Source organism: Sorex araneus, chromosome 1 (assembly GCF_027595985.1).
Source record: "Sorex araneus isolate mSorAra2 chromosome 1, mSorAra2.pri, whole genome shotgun sequence".
In the NCBI taxonomy this organism is placed as follows: Eukaryota; Metazoa; Chordata; class Mammalia; order Eulipotyphla; family Soricidae; genus Sorex; species Sorex araneus.
This window is the reverse complement of record NC_073302.1, coordinates 27,320,201-27,341,425: the sequence shown is the minus strand read 5'-3', so window position 1 is coordinate 27,341,425 and position 21,225 is coordinate 27,320,201. Positions and strand designations below refer to the sequence as shown.

Genomic DNA, 21,225 nt, shown 5'->3' with positions numbered 1-21,225 from the left:
TTATAAAATTTCTTGCACATTAGTTAATATTTTTATTTGCCACATAACATTGTATTGGGTCATAAAACTTTTCACTATTAAAGTGGGTGAAAATGGGATTCATCTAGTAGTGTTAGTATAAGAATTAAATTTGTGAAAACTTAAGCTTTGGCTTACGTAGAACTTTAAAATAAAAAAAGCAAGAGTTCCTTATGAAAATAATGAAGATTTCCATCCTACCCCGCCAGTGATAAAATAACCCAAGCTAATGCTTTCCGTTCTCTTGGATGGGAATTTTACAAGGGCATCCCCTCTGAGTGTTACACTGCCTGGTGTGCGTTGGCAGTGGCGCTGTTAATATGTCAGGGTTGCACTGCTGACCTCAGTGGAGTAAATGGTCTCCTTGGAGTCAGAACCAGAAACAGTGGAAAACTAGCAATTAGAAAAGTCACGTGAGGGCATGTTTTTGATATTTATAATGATGATTAGAAAGAGTCTCTTGCCCGCATGCCTGGCTGTCTTCCCCGGGACCCCTAGGAGGGGATGGGCTCCATCTTCCCTTCCCACACTGAGCAGAGCTCCCGGCGGCCGATGACCACCGGAACCTAGCTACAGCCATGCTGGAGGCTTCTCTCCACACGTTCGGACAGGCCTCATGCATGAAGGTACCGACAGAGGAACCCAGGTGTGTGTAATCCCATCAACGGCCAACATCCAGAAAGAGACTTAAAAGCAAGCTCTCAGAAGCGCGATATCTTTAGCCTGCTTCTCCCTTTGGGAGAAACTGGCAGTCTTCTGATAGTTTCCTGCCCACATGGGAGAGCCATACAAAGCTTCCCATGGTGTATTTATATGCAAAATCCAGTAACAAGCTGGATCTCATTCCTGTGACCCTGAAGAGCCCCCAGTGCAACATCGTTGGGAAGTCCAAGTCCAGATGGGCTCCTAAGATCTCAGGGAAAGGACGAAATGAGATGTTACTGGGCCCGCCTGAGAAATTGGTGATTAATGGGCTATCGTGATCGTGATGATGATGATCAGAAAGAACCTTTTAGTATTCTCTATCTTTAAGTGTATGACCCAGTCGGCCTTGGTGGAGGGGTCTAGTTTAACTAATTCCTTGCTCCTTGGGGCTTCTTCACGAAGAATCAGGAAGAGGACACAGAGTCCCTGATAAATTGTTTTGGGGTTAGAGAGATGATAGTACACAGGTAGGGTGCTTGCCAAGAGTGTGCTTGACCTGGTTCAATCCCTGGCATTCCATGTTTCCCCAAGCACTCCAGGAGTCATTCATGAGTTACTCCATATAGCCAGGAGTTACCCCTGAGAGTTGTTGACTGTGAGACCCAGAAACTTAATAGATAAATTGTTTAAACCTGTCTTAGATGTGACTTAACTCTTCTGAGATACATCAGTGTCCCAGAAGGAGCATAAGTCAGTAGCAGTATCTCAAAAGAAGCAAATCTCACTTGCCTGTTAATTGTGTTAAACTAACTCAACCTATAGGAGATAACCCAAAGTCAGGATCCGTTATTATCTCTAAAGGCTGTTGGTTAGATCTGTATATGGTAGGGATCATACCAATTCAACAAATTGTTTTTCAAAGCTATTTATTGTCTTGAGTCAGTTCAGTATGTTTTATTAAGTGTTTAATCTTATAAGGCTCATGATATGAGGATTGTGAAATTGCTGGGTACTGTCAATTCTATTATTTTTTTGTGTTTTGTTTCTTTCTGGGAATATTGGTTTTATCTGCTGATTTATCTATTTATTTATCTATCTATCTATTTATTTATTTATTTATTTATTTATTTATTTATTTATTTATTTATTTATTGAGGGCAGGGAGGGTTTGGGGTATGTAGGTGCCTCCCAGAGGCGTCAGGGCTACTCTGAGTGATTCCTTGGGTTGGTGCTCAGGCACAAGGATACAGTATGTGTTGCTCAGGCTTTGTGGTGCTGGGAGCAAATTTGACTCCTTTGTGTTCTAATCCCTGTTTTTTCTTCCTGGCCCCCTATTCTTCTTCTTCTTCTTTTTTTTTGGGGGGGGGGTTACACCCAGCGATGCTCAGGGGTTACTCCTGACTTTGCACTCAGGAATCCTTCCTGATGGGATGCTGGGAATCCAACCCAGGTCGGCCGCGTGCAAGGCAAACGCCCTGCCCACTGTGCTGTCGTTGCAGCCCCTATTTACCTTTCTAACAGAGCTAGGCTTGCCTGTACAGACTTAATAGAAGTTGCGATGAGTTGATGGTCAGCGATCCAGAAGCATAGAGTGCCAAGAGTTCCTTGCTTAGTAGGGCTTCATACATGCGCTATTTATTCTTATTCTCCAAACTATACACCTTAAAGAAATATAACCTGGAGAGTGATGAATGGAGCAGCTCTTTTTTTGTGTTGTAAAACATTTGTAATGCCTTTTAAAGCACAGCATTTAGAGTAATGATACATATCTGGAGGTAAGCAGTATGAATTTGAGGCTGGCCCCTTGCTGCTGGTCTGATTTCATTACTCGGAATTTGTTTGTCCAGGTTAGTTTTATTCTTGGAAAACCACTTTATGATGCAGATCCCCCTCGCTCTCTTGAGTAAAATGACTGATGTTTGTAATAGAGGAAAATAGGGGACACAACCTGAATTTCCAACCAGAGTAATTTGCTCCGTGATTGACTCATTTAGAAGAACAATGCTACTGAAAATGTGGTAGTCAGCAGTAACATCTGTGGAGGGTTGATGAAATCCCAGGCTTCTAGGATGAATCCCAGAAAAGGATTTTAACAAGTTCTCTTTCTGAATCCTTACAATTACTAAAGTTTGGGAAACCCTGTCCAATTCCAGGGGCACTAAGCTGATTCAGGGGGTCAGTAGTAACCTCGGGTGCAACTATGGGGTGCTCTCTGTTGACCTAAAGTAGATCTCCAGTGTGCTGAGTGCTTTTTCTGAAAGAGGATGGTAGGGCAAATTAGTTTGGGAACTGCTGGTCAAATATATGCACCTTTTTTTCTAACACGAGGTGCTGGAGATCAAATCTAGGTTATATATGCTTTGAGCCACATCTGGATCTCTATGAATGTATATTAAATGGATATTATTTCAAGGTCTTGTTACTACATGGAAAAGGCAGAACAACGTATTCAGGGTAAAATTGCTAGTAATCAAGGCAATAACAATAAACCAAGCAGAAGCCAAAACAACAATGTTTATCTCCTATGGCTGTGCTGTCAATGTGGAGGAAAGCAGGAGGAAAGGGATGACACTTGTAAGCAGTTTTCTCTGAGGACGGGGAAATAAAGCCAGATTGAGATTGAGGAACGGAGAATAAATAGTACCTGAGTCTTAATGTTTAACGGTAAGTTTTGAAGTGATTATGAAAATAATACCGATTGCTAGATAAAAACTAGTAATGAGGTAGACTGGGCCCTAACATATTCAAAAATATTTTAAGCATGATACTGAACAGGATTTAATATGGTTCCTAATAGGAAGACTGCTCATTGAAATAGTCTAGATTTAACCCAGGTATATACAGAAATGTAACATAAGGTAAAGGTGTAATTTAAGGTAATTTAACATAAGGTAATTTCAAACCATTGGACATGAGGATCTGCTTTTCAGATAAATGCTTAGTGGATATAAGTGGGGGAGTGGTACCATCTCATACCTTACACTCATAAAAGTAAACTAGGTAAATATTTCAATGTTAACGTAAAACTATAGAAGAGAACATAGGGTGGAAATAACAACTTTGGGGGAAATCATTCCTGTATATGAATCCCCAAATTCAGAAAGTACTGATAATCCATAATCTTTAATTAGTAAACTGTGGAGATGGGGATACGGGCATTATTTTGTATCTTTGGGCGTTTAAGTTTGCAGAAAGCTGGAAAATGTAGTAGGCACTTGCTCCAGCAACACAAACATTATCTTCTAATCTCTGTCCCCTTTCCAGGAGTGATCCCTTGGTGCTGAGCCAGCGGTAAATACTGGGCACAGCTGGGTGTGGCCCAGCTCTCTCCTCCCTTCCCGCCCGGCCCCCAAATGTGAATTTGCAGAATAAATTGAGCATTAAGATTGGAAGGTCAGGCAAAGTCATGGCTCTTACAGATAAAACTTTGGAGTTTAATTTAAAACACCTTTTGCCAGACTTTCACATTTCATTAAAGTGAAGAAAAATCTCTTTGTAAATTTCACAGCTCCTGAAATTTAATGTAATACTTTCTGATACATTGTTTTCCAAAAATCTTTACAGTACACCAGGAGATTCTTCTAGGTCAAACCTCTTTGAAGATGCAACAAGTGCACTTGGTAAGTAGCTACAGGGTAAATAGCCTTATAAAAGGAAGGGAAGAGGGCTAAGATTTATTTTTAATAGAATAATTTTTATGGTTCCTTCTAGTCAAGTTGCTAAATGATTGATTTAAAGATTAAATTTTTTTAGAGAGTGCGTTTTATTTTAATCCTTTAAATTTGAGAGTTAAGCATATGCCTCTCTTTACAAAAAGTAAATGCTTTTTGTGTTGATTTATCATGGTATCTTTGCAATGGGTATAAAACGTCACTCCAGGTGCCTCATTTTATATATTTCATTTCATTTCCAGCCTTTATTCCATTTTTTAGCCTTCCAGGGTTCCACCTTCATCCTGTTTTTTATTGTACTTGAAATGAGTATACCATCTTAACTCAACTTTTACACCAATCTGTCAGAAGTAATTTTGGTTTTTTCCTCATTAAAACATCTCTACTGCTCCTGCTGTGCCTCTAATTATTTGTCTTTGGCTGACAGCCTTGTTCCTTCCCTTTGGAACTCTTCTATGTTATTGGAAACGGTGGCAGGGTGGAAAGGAGCAGGGGGATAGCAGCTTCAGTGAAGTCTTTTGGAGTCCTACTCTGCTACTACAGCAGCAGAGTTCTAACAGCAACTGTACCTCCTCAGATTTGGCATTGGTCTTCTTCCCTTGCTTGATTTGAATTTCCAGGTACCCGTTGCGTGGAAAATATTGTACTGGTTGCCCATGGACACAGTAATGGCAGAGTGGTTGTGGAATAATGAAGCTTATATTGCCAGCATGTTTCAAACTCATCTATGACTATTTTCTGGGGCCGCTCACTACAAAATGAGCAGGAGTGAGTGTCCCTGTCAGGAAAGCTTAACCATTTTATTTCAAGTGAGAAGAGGTTTAGGCAGTCCTGGGCAACTGTTACGAAGATGCTGCAAGGGCTCAGTAATATACCAAGGATCTGTGTATCTGTACACAGCTGTTCTGTAGCTGCTGCTTTCCACCCAAACCCTTGATGGCGCTTTACTTTCTCACAACTTACTACATCTCCCAGAGCAACCATTCCCGACTTTATTCCGGACCCCTGACGTTTTAAGCGTTCTTCATCCTGCATTTATCTTGATACCTTCTCTAAATTTTTTTTTTTTGGCTTCTTGATACCATTCTTTTCTTGAATAATATTTCTGACCATTTCTTCTTAGACTTTCTAGTTAGTGTTTTGTTGTTATTAAATTTTTTTAATCTTGAGTGTGAGTGTGTAAGGGGTTGGGGTGGGTTTGTGATTCTGCTCTGGGCCCAAACTCAGAAGTTCAAACTATAAAAATGAGAGATACGACTTGCGTACATTGTGGATTCCCAAGATTTCTGTACACATTTACACATTTTCCTCTAAATGCCCAGTCTTTTTTTTTTTTTCTCTCTTTTTGGATCACACCCAGTGATGCTCAAGGAGTTACTCCTGGCCCTGCACTCAAGAATTACTCCTGGCAGTGCTCAGGGGGGTCCATATGGGATGCCAGAGATTGAACTGGGGTCAGCTGCATGCAAGGCAAATGCCCTACCCACTGTTTTATCACTCCGACCCCTCCCAGTCATATTTTAAATTTTATTTTTATTTGCACTCTCTCTTTTTTTTCTGGGTGTCCCACGGCGTCACACGTACAGGGCTTGTGGTTTACTACTAAACTACATCTCCAGATCTCCAGGCTACTTTTGTTGTTGTTTTTTCCCCCTTCCTATTGTTATTGCTGCTGCTGTGTCCAGGGTTCACACTCCTGCTTGCTGTACTTGCATACACTTGGTTGCCATCCACTGGAGATCACACACTGTGGTGCTGAGAATTCCAAACAGCAGCCACTGCTTCCATCATGCTCGGCATGCGCGGTGGTTCCAGGCATCAGGCTCTCATGCCTCTCAGCTGCAGATATCTGCGCTCCAACAGAGCTTTCCCCAGGTCCCAGCCTTGTTCCTTCCACACCTCCCCTTCTTTCTTACTGAATCACTGTGGGGTACAGTTACACGGTTGATTATAATTGGGTTTCACTCTTACAATGCTCTCCTTTTAGGCATTGTGGTTTACAGTACTGGTACTGAATGGTTATCATGTACATCATTTTACCTCCTTTCAGCACTCAGTTCTTGCCAGATTCATTCTGTAAACCATCTGGAATACTGGAATACTTGGAACTTCCACAGATTTCTTAAGATCAATATTGACTCGCCTTTTATTATATCTGTATCTTCTGTTTCTTCTTGGCATCATCATCATCATCATCTCTCACCCTCTACTCAAGCATCCTTGACCCTCTGCCTCCCTGAACTCCGTGAACCCATGAGTCTTACTGATCCTCTTATTAATATCTCTGAAATATTTATTTCCATGACACCTCATTTCCTTAATGTTCTTCAGTCACTGGGACTTCTGCATTATCTCTTTTAGCTGCTCTCTTCCTTATACTAAACAATTTTCTAGAAGGCAGGTCAATTGAAGCACTTTCTTCTCATGGTATGAAAGATAAGTCTGAACTTTATTCTAATGACATTTATAGGTTCCTCATCACTACTAGTCTCCTTTTGTATAAGGAAAAAATGAAAGATTGTTTTGAATAATGAAGCAGTACATCTCTGAAGCTGTAATACACTAAGAACCAGAGTATACATAACTAGCTATCAAAGTATGTTATAACGTTATATATAGGCTTGGGGTAGTTGATAGTATGGCTGGTGAAGCAAAATCTAGCTCATTGTGATTAAAGTTTGTTGTGTGTAAAGGATTGTCAAAGGCTGGGACACTGAGATGGAGTATGATGGGATGGGGGGGGTGTTAAACCTATATTTGCAACAGCCTGTAGGCTTGGGAGTCAGAGGAAGGTTCGAGCTGTGTTGTGATTGATTTTGAGTGAAGGCAGTAGAGAGGAGGACACCAGATTGGTCTAGGGTGTCATTTAGAGGAAGATCTTGTGAGATGTAGAAAATGTGAAGAGGGATTGAAATCACTGATGTTTAAAGTTCAGTTCACTGTATCACTGTCATCCCGTTGCTCATCAGTTTGCTTGAGCAGGCACCAGTAACTTCTCCATTGTGAGATTTGATGTTACTGCTTTTGGCATATCGAATACGCCACGGGTAGCTCGCCAGGCTCTGCCGTGCAGGCGAGATACTCCCGGTAGCTTGCCGTGCTCTCCGAGAGGGACAGAGGAATCAAACCCGGGTTGGCCGCATGCAAGGCAAATGCCCTACCCGCTGTGCTAAAGTTCAGTTAGTAGGATAGAAGTACTTATATTAAAAATGGATTGTGCTGTGATACATTTGGAGGGAAGTTCTGTAGAAGTTCAGAGGCGCATCACTATTGCCACTGAGGAGAGTATGACCTGAAGGAAAGGGGAAAATATGACAGTCATGTGCAAGGAAAAGAACCACTTATTCCTAAAAGGACTTGAAGTATATTTATTTGCTATTAGCACGACATAATAGGGCATAGTTAACAAATGCACTTAATATATCATAGAAGATGAGCAAGAGAGAAGATAAGTAAAGGATCCAAATTTTTATTATGTCAGAAAGGAAGTGGTACTTAGAATAGAAGTGGAATAAAGGTGATTTATGTGAGGTAAGTTAGGGAAGAGAAGGAATTTCCCCTTCTTTCCATATCGGTGTTTTCTGTTGTCTGTTGTCGCAGGTTTCCATGCGCAGCAAGTCACAGAGTTGAGAGAAGGTTGGAGACTGTAGGCTAACTGTGCTTACCACTCTGTCTGGTGAATTTCTACCTTTTAGCCACCTCTCCTCTCACCCCCATTGCTTTGAAAATAAAAGGCAGCAAAGGAAAACTGAATTTGTTTACAGCAGAGTTAACTATTGGAAATATCCACCCAACTTGCTTTCAGAAATAAATTCTTCTATAATCTTGTTATATCGTGTTATATATTTGAGCTTCATTTATACTGGATTTTTGTTTGCTATTGATCTTCCTATATTAGTTTTCTTTTGCATAAAATACCACAAATTTAGTGATTCAAAGTAACAGATTTTTTTCTTTTTAAATTTATGCTTTCAGGATCAAGTCTCAGTCGTACAATGATCAAACACCCATCCGTTCACCAGTGCACATGATCCACCACCAAGAACCCCAGACACCCCTCCCTCCCTCTCCCCCTCTGCCTGTGTGGCAGATGATTTACAATTAACTCTCTTATTGCTATGATAACATTCAATTTTTGACCGAAAACTCACTATCATTATTTGGAGTTTTCCCTCAAACAGTCAGACCTGTCAGAATGGCATCATTAGATTGTATGTTTTCTATTGTTGGTAACAATAAGCATATGATGAGTAACACAGATTTATTCATAATGGTACTGATGACATAACTCACTAGAGAAAAATTAGGCATATATTCTTCTTTGGAGATTCTAAGGAAGATTTGTATTCTGGTCTTCTCATTTCTATAAACTTACATTCTTGGGTCAAAGGCCCTTTCTTTGTCACCAAAGGCAGAAGAGCATCTCTGACCCTCACTTTGTCCTTTCTACCATACAGTTATTTCTCTGACGGTCTCATTTTCATCCTTCCTACTTTTAGAGACCTTGTGCTTATTCTGTGATTACACAGGGCTCACACAGATAAGTCATTAAATTTCCCTTTTAAACTCAGCTGTTTAGCAACTTTATTTGCCTTCTGTAAACTTAGGTATTTGTAGATTTTAGGAATTGGGATAGAAGTCAGATTTGAGGGTATTATTTTGCCTGCCACATCATGTATTATAGTTTAAGTGCTGTTCTTCATCTTTGTATTCCCAGCTGTCTACTCTATGAAACATTGTATACATATATATAGGAGGAGACCATTTATTCATTAATGTTCCTTTTCTCTCCTGTCCCACACATCCTCTTTCAGTGACAGGTCAGTCTTACGAGAATATGGTAACTGAGATCATGTCGATGGGTTATGAACGAGAGCAAGTAATTGCAGCCCTGAGAGCCAGTTTCAACAACCCTGACAGAGCAGTGGAATATCTCTTAATGGTGAGAAATGTTTACTTATTGCTTTATTTATTCTAGTTGTTTAAGACCGGAATCTCAAAGCTTTCAAAGGAAAAATAACTAATCACTGGAGGGAGAAAAAAAAACTATATAAGATAATTTGCATGGTATTTTTTTAATAGCACTTCAACTGTATTGATAAAGTAAATTATAAAGTTGGCTGTCCACTTGGAACTTGTACCTTCTACCCTAATTATATCCTCATTAGGGGGTGGGGGTGGGCAGTTGCAGATTTTTAATCCCCAGTATAATCCAACATTTTACTAATGTAATTAACTTTTAAAAATGGGAGCGTTCACTTAAAAATTCAGATATCAGAGAGATAGTATAGCTTGCATGTAGCAGACTTTCACAGCATCATATACAGGTTCCTTGGCACAGCTGGATGTGGTAGAAAAAAACAGAAGTCAGATGCCCAGTTTATAGGGACGATTCAAATCTTAGGTCTTCACCAGGAGTTAAAAGACCTTTTTGATCCTAAGGCTTTTTGCCTGATTTCATTATTCATTTTAATGTTAGCTTATATATCATTAGTATTTTTCTATCACTGTCGTCCCGTTGCTCATCAATTTGCTTGAGTGGGCGCCAGTAATGTCTCCATTCGTCCCTGTCATGTTCAGGGTCAGGTGAATGAGGTCAGTTATTGCTACTGTTTTTGGCTTATGACATATGGCACGGGTAGCTAGCCAGGCTCTGCCATGCGAGATTCTGCATCACTCTCTTTTGGGAGCTTTGTTTTATAGTCTCTAGATCTTGGATCTTAGCCATTGATGAGATGACATGGTACCAGGGGCAGTTTGTGGGTGTGACTGCCAAGCCACTGGAAAACTGGGGATCTGGGTGAAGACAGCCTGGTGCAGGGGGGGGCAGGAGATTCTGCATATCATTAGTAGTCAAGGAAATTTTAAATAGGTTATTGTGGGCATAGACTGAACTACTTTATCATGATGAATTTATGAGATTATACTTGTAGCACAGACTAAAATAGAGTTTGGGGGTTTTTTTTTGTTTGTTTTTGCTTTTTGGGTCACACCCAGCGATGCTCAGAGGTTACTCCTGATGCTGCACTCAGGAGTTACTTCTGGCAGTGCTTGGGGGACTATATAGGATGCTGGGGATCAAACTTTGTCAGCTGCGTGCAAGGCACACGCCCTACTTTCAGTGCTATCGCTCCAGCCCAACATCATACATAGAGTTTTATAGTAACATCAGATTAACATTTTGTAATTCTTTGGTGTCTTGGGGTATTTCCAAATCTGAACTGCCCTAAGTAACCCTTTAGAAAGCCTGAATAATCACTCTTGGTGACTGGAGTCCATGGCCTTTTCTGGTTGTTAGAATAGCCTTTTCAGATACTAATGGTTAAAAGGCAAGATCATCATCAAATAAATAGCCTCTTTGTCTCCACCAGTTTACTTGCTGCTCATTTGCATATGAGATTCACAAGAACTATTTTTTCAGCATGTTATTTTATCCTTTGAGTTCTCTTTCATTGCCTCCTTAAGAAAAGTCTTTAAACACCAGCAATGCAGGCCAGGTAGTACAGTGGATGGAGCTCTTGCCTTGCACACAACTGGCCCAGGTTCAGTCTCCAGCACCTCATGGAGTTATCTATGAGTGCAGAGTTGGGAGTAAGCCCTGAGCACTGTCAGAATTGGGCTAAAAACCAAAATATTGCAGTTTATCTGTTAGTAATTAAATAAGGAATTACTGTCGATTTGTTTATGGTCCTCTTCTATTCTACCCTCCCCCAGCCCTCACTGTTGCAGGAAAAAAAGCACCTATTACCTTCCCTTTTATAAAATTGTCTGAATTTATGCATTGTTCGGAATTCTGTATAATTTTGATAGTATCAGAATAGATTTAAAACTTTAATAATTCGATATATTGGGATAGAAAAATATGAACCATTTTCAAAGATGCTGTCACTATCATTTAGCATCATATGCAAACAGATACATGAGCAATAAGTTCATCAAACAGATTAAAGTATTTTTGATATATTTACTGTGTTACATAGCCAGGCTGGAGTGATAGCACAGTGGTAGGGTGTTCGCCTTTCACAAGGCCGACCTGTGTTCGATTCCTCCGCCCCTCTTGGAGAGCCCAGCAAGTTATCGAGAGTATTGCGCCCGCACAGCAAGCCTGGCAAGCTACCTGTTGCATATTGGATATGCCAAAAACAGTAACAATAAGTCTTACAATGAGAGACGTTATTGGTACCCGCTCAAACAAATCAGTGAGCAACGGGATGACAGTGACAGTTACATAGCCAGGAAATAATTCAGGAGTGACAGCTTATGTAGGCAGCCATTACCCAACCATTCAGCATCTTGTATGCTTTGTGTGTTTAGGATGTTGCTTATTGATTGGGAAATAAAGTAGCATGTTCCATCTCATTCAGATGTAGCATTTCCATCATTCTTCTTCTCTAAGACAAGTCTCTAAGTCTTACAATGACTTGTAATAAGTTGCATATAAATCTGAAGTCATTTGCTTCAAGAAAAATATGTTTAGTGCATTCCCTAAATAATGGTTTATTTTAAATTTGTTGTATAATTTTTGCATTATTGATTTTATTTCTTTTTCTATACTTTCTGGGTAAAACTTTATTTCCAGAGGTTATTTCAGAACTCTTGTGTGAATCAGAAATTTTCGGTCATTTTAAGGTTTGGGTTACAAATGAGATCCTTTGTATCAGTAAATAGTACCTAATGATGGAAATGTATCTAGAGCTCAGAACTCTACACACCACAGCAATAGGTAGCATAAAAATCAGACATGTCCAGTTTTGGCGATTTGTATCTCAATATCTTAAAATTTTAAATGATTAGGCTTTCAAATATTAACTATTGCTAATGCATGTTTAAAATCTTGCCTGATACTTTAGATGTAGCATATATTAACAACATTACTACAGTTCAAATTCTCATTAGTTTGATGTTGCTATTGGGTGTTTTATTGAATGGTGCTTCCTTATAACAGTATAGGTTTTCTCTGCCACGTTGACTATTTCTAGTCAGGTTTGCAGATGATGATGTTTTGTAGCAATGCCTTGATCCTTTTCATTTAATCAAATAATTTAATTAAACATCTGATGCTTTTTGAAATTAGGGTGTTAACAGATTAGTGCTTTACCCAAAGTTTCAATGACGGGATATTTTAAAACTTGGAAATTGTGTTGTAGGGAATCCCTGGAGATAGAGAAAGTCAGGCTGTGGTTGATCCCCCTCCGGCAGCTAGTACTGTGACTCCCCAGTCTTCAGTGGCTGCAGCTGCAGCAACTACAACAGCAACGACTACAACAACAAGTTCTGGAGGTAAAAGGGAATCTTCTGGATGGGGAGGAAAATGAATTTGTCGGAATTGGTAGTGCAAAATAATTTAATCTGGAATGTTACTAGGGAGAGGTTTATTCCCAAAAGCATTTAGGTTAAAACTGTTCATCAGTATTAGGAAAGAGCCCTATAGAAAAAAATGCCAACAAAAGATATACCCTTGTTTATATTAAATGTCATTGCTGCAGTTTGGGCAGAGAGAATGTTCTGGCGAGCTTACTCTAAGGATAGATGGGTCTTGCTTTGAAGTAGTTTGCTTTCTTCTATTTTTGTCCTACAACTGTAATGAAATATGTGTGAGTTCAAATAGGATCCTATAATTATTATAAAGCCAAGAGAAGGTTGATTTCCTTGGTTGAGACAGAAAGCTATATAACGAGAGATAGTGCAGTGGGTGGGGTGCTTGCCTAGCACCTGGTTTATCCAGGTTTGATCCCTGGCATCCCACATGGTCCCCCAGGCCCACCAGGAGTGGTTGCTGAGTGCAGAGCCAGGAGTTACTCCTGAGCACCACCAAGTGTGGCCCAAAAACAAAAAGAGAGAAAGAAGAGAGGGTATCTGGAGTTAAGTCATAATCTCCTACTTGCTAGCATCAAACTTCCATTGCCAAACATTTAACGAGAGAACCAAGCTTGGATCCTGTAGAAGGCACAGACATTGTATAGCATTCTCCTTATGCATTCTTCTGTATATTGATAAGTAATTTGAACTGTTAGCTTTGAAAGACCATTTTTGAGTGTATTCCCTTGCTTCACTATGGTAATTAACAGACAAAAATCCCTGAGCATTTTGATTACATTCTCCCAAAGGACACTTTTCATCTTTTAAGATTCAGCCTGGGAATGGGGGAGAAATTACTGCTTTGGTTCAGTTTTAGGATGCTGTCCTGTTTACTCCATCTTATTGAGTAACTTAGTTTCTCAGTTTCGTTTTTTCATCTGTAAAACTAATGCTACGTGAAGACTTTTTAAGGAATTTTTTTTACCTCTGCTACATAGCCATTTTAACTTAAAGGATTTGTATAATTTAGACCATGGTAACTACATCAAAAAATTAATTTACGTGTAGTTTTTGGTTTGCTAAAGCATAATTTAATAGACACTGCTACCCAAATTCATAAGTTACAGTTCTTTTTTTTAATAAATTATTTATTTTTAATTAGTGAATCAACGTGAGGGTACAGTTACAGATTTATACATTTTTGTGCTCATGTTTCCCCCATACAAAGTTCAAGAACCCATCCCTTCACCAGTGCCCATTCTCCACCACCAGTAAACCCAGCATCTCTCCCACCCTCCCCAGTACCGTCTCCCCCCACCCCACACTGCCACTATGGCAGGGTAGTCCCTTTTGATCTCTCTCTCTGATTAGATGTTGTAGTTTGGAAATAAGTTACAGTTCTTAATACTTTTTTTTGGCATTAATACTCTTATAAAGTGATTGTGGTCTAAAGAGTTCTAAATGAGTTTAGATACTGCATTTAAGAATCCTCAATTATTTAGATATTAATCCAATAATTTTTAGTATTGGATTTCTTGCAATTTACTTACCTCAAGTTTATGTGAATCCAAATATTTGAAATTTGAGATATTTGAAATGGTAGCACTGTAGCACTGTCGTCCCATTGTTCATCGATTTGCTCGAGCGGGCACCATAACGTCTCCATTGTGAGACTTGTTACTGTTTTTGGCATATTAAATATGCCACGGGTAGTTTGCCAGGCTCTGCCATGCGGGAGGGATACTCTCGGTAGCTTGCCAGGCTCTCCGAGAGGGATGAAGAAATAGAACCCAGGTCAGCCGCATGCCAGGCAAACACCCTAACCGCTGTGCTATCGCTCTAGTCCATTTGAAATGGTAATAATAAAAAATCATCCATAAACTTTAATCTGTTATTAATAAGAATTCTGATCTGTAAACTTGAACTCGGAGGTATTTGATAATTTTAGTTGTATTATAGAATAAGCTTTTATTTTTCATATCATCTGTTTTACTTAGGTATTTTTTGTGTGTTTGGGGAAATAGACCTGGTGGTCTTCAGGGCATACTCCTGGCTCTGTGCTCAGGGGATCACTCCAAGTGTGTTTTCAGGCCTTGAACCGATTTCAGGCACCTTACCTGCTGTACTATCTCTTCAGTGTCCATTTCATTATTTGCTATTGTAGTGCTTAAATCCAGCCCTTTGAAACTTGAGAGCAACAACTAACTTGCAGTGGATTTTGTTGTTGTTGTTGTTTTAATAGGATGCATGGACAAGACACAAAGACACAAGTTCCCAAAGTTCCCAGAGCAATTGTAGGAAAATTTTAGTAATCCTAAAATCTCTTGTATTCTGCACTCTGTTTAGTGGTAACATTAATTTCTGCAGTATTAGACTTGTAAGTTGGTACAGGTTGAAGATTTTGTCATTATTTATTTCATCTTATAGATAACTTAGAACTCAAATAACTTATACTTGCAAGTGTTTACTATAGAAATTATGATTGAGGACCGAGAGATAATGCTTAGGGGCAACATTGTTCAATCCCTGAACCTCAGCACCAAGCAATAGTCTTGAGCACTAGGTCTGACGCCCCCATCCAAAAGTAAATAAATTTTGAGAATATATTTGTGTGTTGCTGTGCATAGTGAATGAAGGAGCTCTTTGTATTTGCAATTTCAACTTTCGTTTTGAAATATGTATGTTTTAGGTCATCCCCTTGAATTTTTACGGAATCAGCCTCAGTTTCAACAGATGAGACAAATTATTCAACAGAATCCTTCCCTGCTTCCAGCTCTGCTACAACAAATAGGTCGAGAAAATCCTCAATTATTGCAGGTAACTATTCATTCATGTTAATAACTTCAGAAGTGTGTTTCGTGTTTATCTCATTTTGTGAAAGCCCATAAACTCACCCCTACCCAGCCTTCTTTCCCCTTAGCTTCATGACAATTCTTGTAATCTACACTTGCTGTAATGGGCACACTGAAAAAAGAGTTAGGAACTGGAGTTGTGGTTAATTTAAGTTCATCACATAAGTTTAGAAAACACCACTAAAGAGAGTTTTTCCCACTAAACTTATACTCAGTGGAGTACTACCTCTAGAAAATACAGCCATGGACTAACTTAAAGCTCAGTTCATGAAATACCTGGGTTATGTACAACACCGTTGCTCACTCTTGTGGAAGCGTTTGTGTCTGTGTAGTGCTGACACTTCAGTCTTATACAAGAAATTACATCTTCCCAAAGACTGAAAAGTCTGCACTCTCTAAAATATTACATATGCAATTTTATCTTGTTTTAGAATTCTTTTCTGAGGATACTTCGTGTCTATATATATAATTTTTTTTTTCTGTCCTTCAAATTACCACAGCAAATTAGCCAACACCAGGAGCATTTTATTCAGATGTTAAATGAACCTGTTCAAGAAGCTGGTGGTCAAGGAGGAGGAAGCGGAGGTGGCAGTGGAGGAATTGCTGAAGCTGGAAGTGGTCATATGAACTACATTCAAGTAACACCTCAGGAAAAAGAAGCTATAGAAAGGGTAAGCGTAAGTCCAGCTAAAACTTAAGTGCTGGGCCCAGAGTACAATGGGTAGGGCACTTGCCTTGCACACGGCCAACCTGGGTTCTATCCCTAGTGCCCCTTATTGTTCCTAAGCCCACCAGGAGTTAGGAGTATAGAGCCAGGAGTAATCTCTGATCACCACCAAATGTTCCTCTACCCTCCAAACCTAAATAAATAAAATTTGGGTTCCTTAATCACAGTAGCATTTCAAACCCGGTAGTTAGATTGCATTGAGACAGTCTCTTCTTGGTTCAGCAATCTCAGCTGCATTTTTATAAATACCAGTGAAGTCAGCATAAATATGTTAAGTGTAAATACCATCATGAAGTCAGCTCAACATTAATTCTGTCATCCTGTCGCTCATCGATTTGTTCGAGCGGGCACCAGTAACGTCTCTCACTGAAAGACTTATTGTTACTGTTTTTGGCATATCCAATACGCACGGGCTCGATACTCTTGGTAGCTTGCCGGGCTCTCTGAGAGGGGCGGAGGAATTGAACTCGGGTAGACTGAGTGAAAGGCGAACGCCCAACCGCTGTGCTATCGCTCCAGCCCCAACATTAACATTAATTGCTATTTTAAAATTCAAGTAGGGAGGTCAGAAAGAAAGCACAGTGGGTAGGGCTCTTGCTTTGCATGTGGTGGAGCCAAGTTTGATCCCCAGCAACCTGTATGGTACCCAAGCCCTGCCAGGTGTTTACCCCATGCCTCAAATCCAGCCCTCTAAAATTCAAGGAGGTAAAAAAGTAATTTTAAAGTATATGCCCAGTTCAGCATTACTCATTTTTTAAAATTATACTTCGAATTTTTCTTCACTGCCATCACTAAAATGTAAATTGGTTAGTGTATACAATGAAAATCAGAACCTGAGTCATAAATTATTTTTGGGGGGCGAGGGCACACCTAATGAGTTTTGGCAACTACTCCTGACTCTGCTTAGAAATTACTCCTTGCAGTCCTCAGAACCGTGCAGTGCCAGTAATAGGAATGCTGGCTTTCTGCACGTAAAGCATGCTCTCGGTGCTTTGAGCTCTCTCTGTTTCCTGCTATTTGTGGTTTTTTTTGGGGGGGGGGGTTTGGTTTTTGGGTCACACCTGGTGATGCACAGGGGTTACTCCTGGCTCTGCACTCAGGAATTACTCCTGGCGGTGCTCAGGGGACCATATGGGATGCTGGGATTCGAACCCGGGTCAGCCGCATGCAAGGCAAACGCCCTACCCGCTATGCTATCACTCCAGCCCCTGTTTCCTGCTATTTGTATTTAGGCCAGTCTTACATACTTTCCTAGAATAAGTCCCACCAGTCACGATACCCTCTAGTATACCACAATAAATTATGATGCATAATTATGTTTCTGTATTGGATTTAGTATACTGCTAGTGGTGCTTGCTTGGAGAGCCGTGTGCTGCTGAAGATGGAACCTGGGCCTCTTGCATGCAAAATATGCACAGCTATTTCTTCAACTCCTGTCTTACAAAGCCGCTTTTAGGTTCATAATCCTGGTTTCGTGGAATGAGTTGGGAAGTATTCCCTTCTCTTGTTTGAAAGAGCTAGTGAAGAGCTGTCACTTTCTGTAAATGTTTACTAGAAATAGTGAACCTCTGTCGGTTCAGCCTTTGTTTTAGGGGGGGGTTAGTAATCATTCTTTATCCTTGTATAGTTAGGGTTATTCAGACACTCTGCTGCTGCTTGAATCTGTCATTTGGCTTGATTTGTCGCTCTGCTGATTTTTTAAAAACCAAGTTTTGGTGTTGTCAATTTTCTGGTCTTATATTATTTCCCTCTTTGCTTTTAATTTTGTTTCCTCTTCATTTCGGTTTCTTAATATGGCAGTTTAGATTACTAATTTGAGGACTTTCTTAATACAGATGTTTTTAGCCATATGCTTCCTTCTAGGCACTGCCACAGAAACCCCTAAGTTTTAGCACATTGTAATTAAATATTTTCTAATTTTATTTATACTTCCATGGTTCATTGGCTGTTTAGTTATTAAGGTTCATGTTTATCAGTTTCCTTCTGCTACATATTTCCTGTTTTGTTTATGTTTCTGGGCCATATCTAGTGAAAATGGGGCCTTCCTCCTGGCTCTGCGCTCAGAGGTCACGCCTAGTGGTGCTTGGTAGCCAACCAGATGTGGTACCGGACAGTGAGCCTGGTTGGCTGCATTTGTGAAGCAAGTGGCTGGCCTCCTGCCCTTTCTCTGCAGACCCTCTTATGTTGATTGGTCAGAGAATATATTTTGTATGATTTTTAATCTTTTCCAATCTTTTGGGATTTACAGCATAACATTGTTTTTCTGGAGAATGTTCCACATACTAAGAAGGCTGTGTAACATCCTTTTACCTTCAGCATATATGTCTTTGACTCTAAACTGCATGTTTTATAGATGCATATATTTGGATTGTGGTGTGTCTACGTTTTACTTTATATTTTAGCACTACTTTAATTTGGATAAGATCTAGAAAACAAAATAATCTTCTAGTGTCCTTTATGGATGAGTAGTTGAATGTTGAATTGGAATTTTGCCCAGTATTTTAAGGTCAATTCTTCGTATAGTCTAATGCAAGATGATTTTTATTTTACAAATAATTAAATGAACCTTTTAGTTGCTCTTGACCAGGTCCTTTCCCTTCTGAGCCAGTTGATCCACATGTTTCTGTTTATTTAAAACAACATTTTAGTGTTACTGCCAATCATTGTTTAGTAAAGAATTTTGTAGAAGAAAAGATTCCCTCTAGTCCCATGGGTTGGACCCTTTCTTGATTCATTGCCTATCCATATTTTAAAGGGTAAAGATGAGGCTGGAGAAATAGTACAGTGAGTAGGGTGTGTATCTTGCAAGCGGCTGGTCTGGGTTCAGTTCCTGGCACTGGATATATGCCAGGAGTGATTACTGAGTGCAGCACCAAGAGTTATTTTACTTAGCCCTGGGTGCCACAGCAGGTGCAGTCCAAAAACAAAAAAAAATGAAAGACGACGGGTGAAATAAGCGAAGTTTGTATGTAAAGATTGGAGAACTTTGTCTTTTTTTAATCATATGTTTTCAAGTGCTGATTAGCCAGTAGTGCTGAATGTAATCCTTATTTTTTTTTCTCTAGTTAAAGGCATTAGGATTTCCTGAAGGACTTGTGATACAAGCATATTTTGCTTGTGAGAAGAATGAGAACTTGGCTGCCAATTTTCTTCTACAGCAAAACTTTGATGAAGATTGAAAGGAACTTTTTTAAAAATCTCACACTTCACACCAGTGCATTACACTAACTTTGTTCACTGGATTGACTGGGATGACTTGGGCTCATATCCACAATACTTGGTATAAGGTAGTTGATTGTTGGGGGTGGGAGGGAGGGATCTAGGATATAGGGCAGGGATAAATACAGTGCATGTCTGCTTTCAATTAGCAGATGCCGCAAATCCACACAGTGTGTAAAATATTATACAACCAAAAATCAGCTTTTGCAGGTCTTTTATTTCTTCTGTAAAACAGTAGGTAACTTTTCCTAGGTTTTACTCTTTTTAGTGTACTAGATCCAGAAATTTAGTGTAATGCCCTGCTTTATATTTCTTTGGCTTAACATTGGTTTCAGAAAGAATCTTTGCTCTCTAGAATCTGCAATTTATTCCATGGCAACACTGGATAATGGTTTTATGAATTTCAAAAAAAATTTTTTTGAAGCAACTATAAACAGAAATGCCAAATTATTAATGGTTATTGTTGCTGCCTCAAATAAGTATAAAGTAAACATATAAGGAATCCCATTCTTTCATGTTAAATACTGGGTGGGGTGGGGGTGGGGAGCAGAACCTTCTCTTAAAATGAAAATAATAACTGCTATTTTAAAATTTTCTGATCACTGAATGTGAGACCCTTCTAACATGATTTGAGAAGCCGTACAAGGATAGGCAGAGTTATTTTCCTGTTTACATTTTTTTAGTTTGTTTTTGGGGTGAAAATGGTAGGTGTCTAATTACTGTTTACTTCATTGTTACATTGCAGTAAAGTTTTAAACACCAATGCATGTTTGCTTTTGATGTATCCCTCTGTAAAATGAGCACTTTGGGGCCAATAGAGAAATGCAGCAGTTGTCCTCCCTTTCTTCCCCTTCCTCTGCAGAAATGTGTTGGTCAGCAAATGGTGAATTCACAACTGCTGCCCTTTTTTTCAAAACCCGCAAAAGTCTGATTCAGTTCAAAATTAATGCAAATGTTTCAAAATTGGGTTTCTGATATTTGTAAATGTTTCTCCTTATGGTAAGACTGTATGACCATTAAGTCATTAGGATTATATTGCTCTTAAAAAGAGATGGTGGACAAAATGATAAGCCTTAGTCTTATATTGCGTTGGAAAGAATGGCGAAGTCTTTTGGAAGGTTTGGTAAATGCAGCTGAAAAAGTACTTTGGAAAATATACAATCAAGATATCTCATGGCTTATTAAAAGAAAACTCTGAATAGCAGTGTTGGCTTTTACTTGGATATATTTTTTTCATCTCAGCTTTTTCTTTGGAATTTCATTCATTGGCATTGTTATTTGATCATGGGGGGTGGGGTAGATGTCTACCTGTTCAGTTTGTCAAGTCTATTTTCCTGAATATAAAGAAGAATGTTTAAAGAAATAGTACTGTTTTCCCTGTTATCTGTAATGAGTTCTGAAGACGAATTTGCACAGATCTCTTCCTAAAAATCTCTTGCAATGATCCTTAGTAGTTTAATGATAACCTTTAACCTTTTACATCATACACTCATCACTTCTTTCATGAAAATTAATGAAACCATGACTTCTCATCACTCTGTTTTCATTTAGTTTAATCTTCATGTGTTTATTTCATAAGCGTGACAGGCCTTTGGACTTTGTATTACCTATATGTTTTATAACAAATCATGCAAACTGTCTCAGGAGAATAAAACGAGGATTGATAAGTGCATTCATTTTTCAAGACAGAGTGATGAGTTGGGAAGAGGGGTGGTGTTGTGGTTGGATGATGGAGTACTCTCCTTTATGATATTGTGTATGCTCCCTAATTGTTCAGAACCAGCAGAGGGCAGGG

At 39.3% G+C, this 21,225-nt stretch overlaps 1 protein-coding gene across 1 annotated transcript in view; it reads left to right on the top strand.

Moving 5' to 3' along the window:
* The window catches only part of RAD23B (RAD23 homolog B, nucleotide excision repair protein), a 47,295-nt gene extending 26,661 nt beyond the window's left edge, over window positions 1–20,634 (top strand). The window contains exons 5-10 of the mRNA XM_004600285.3: window positions 4,228–4,283; window positions 9,149–9,276; window positions 12,482–12,614; window positions 15,322–15,449; window positions 15,985–16,155; window positions 19,277–20,634. Of these exons, the coding sequence (XP_004600342.1) occupies window positions 4,228–4,283; window positions 9,149–9,276; window positions 12,482–12,614; window positions 15,322–15,449; window positions 15,985–16,155; window positions 19,277–19,390 (730 nt within the window). The 3' untranslated portion in view covers window positions 19,391–20,634. The remainder of the gene's footprint in view (window positions 1–4,227; window positions 4,284–9,148; window positions 9,277–12,481; window positions 12,615–15,321; window positions 15,450–15,984; window positions 16,156–19,276) is intronic.
* Window positions 20,635–21,225: the final 591 nt, after the last annotated feature.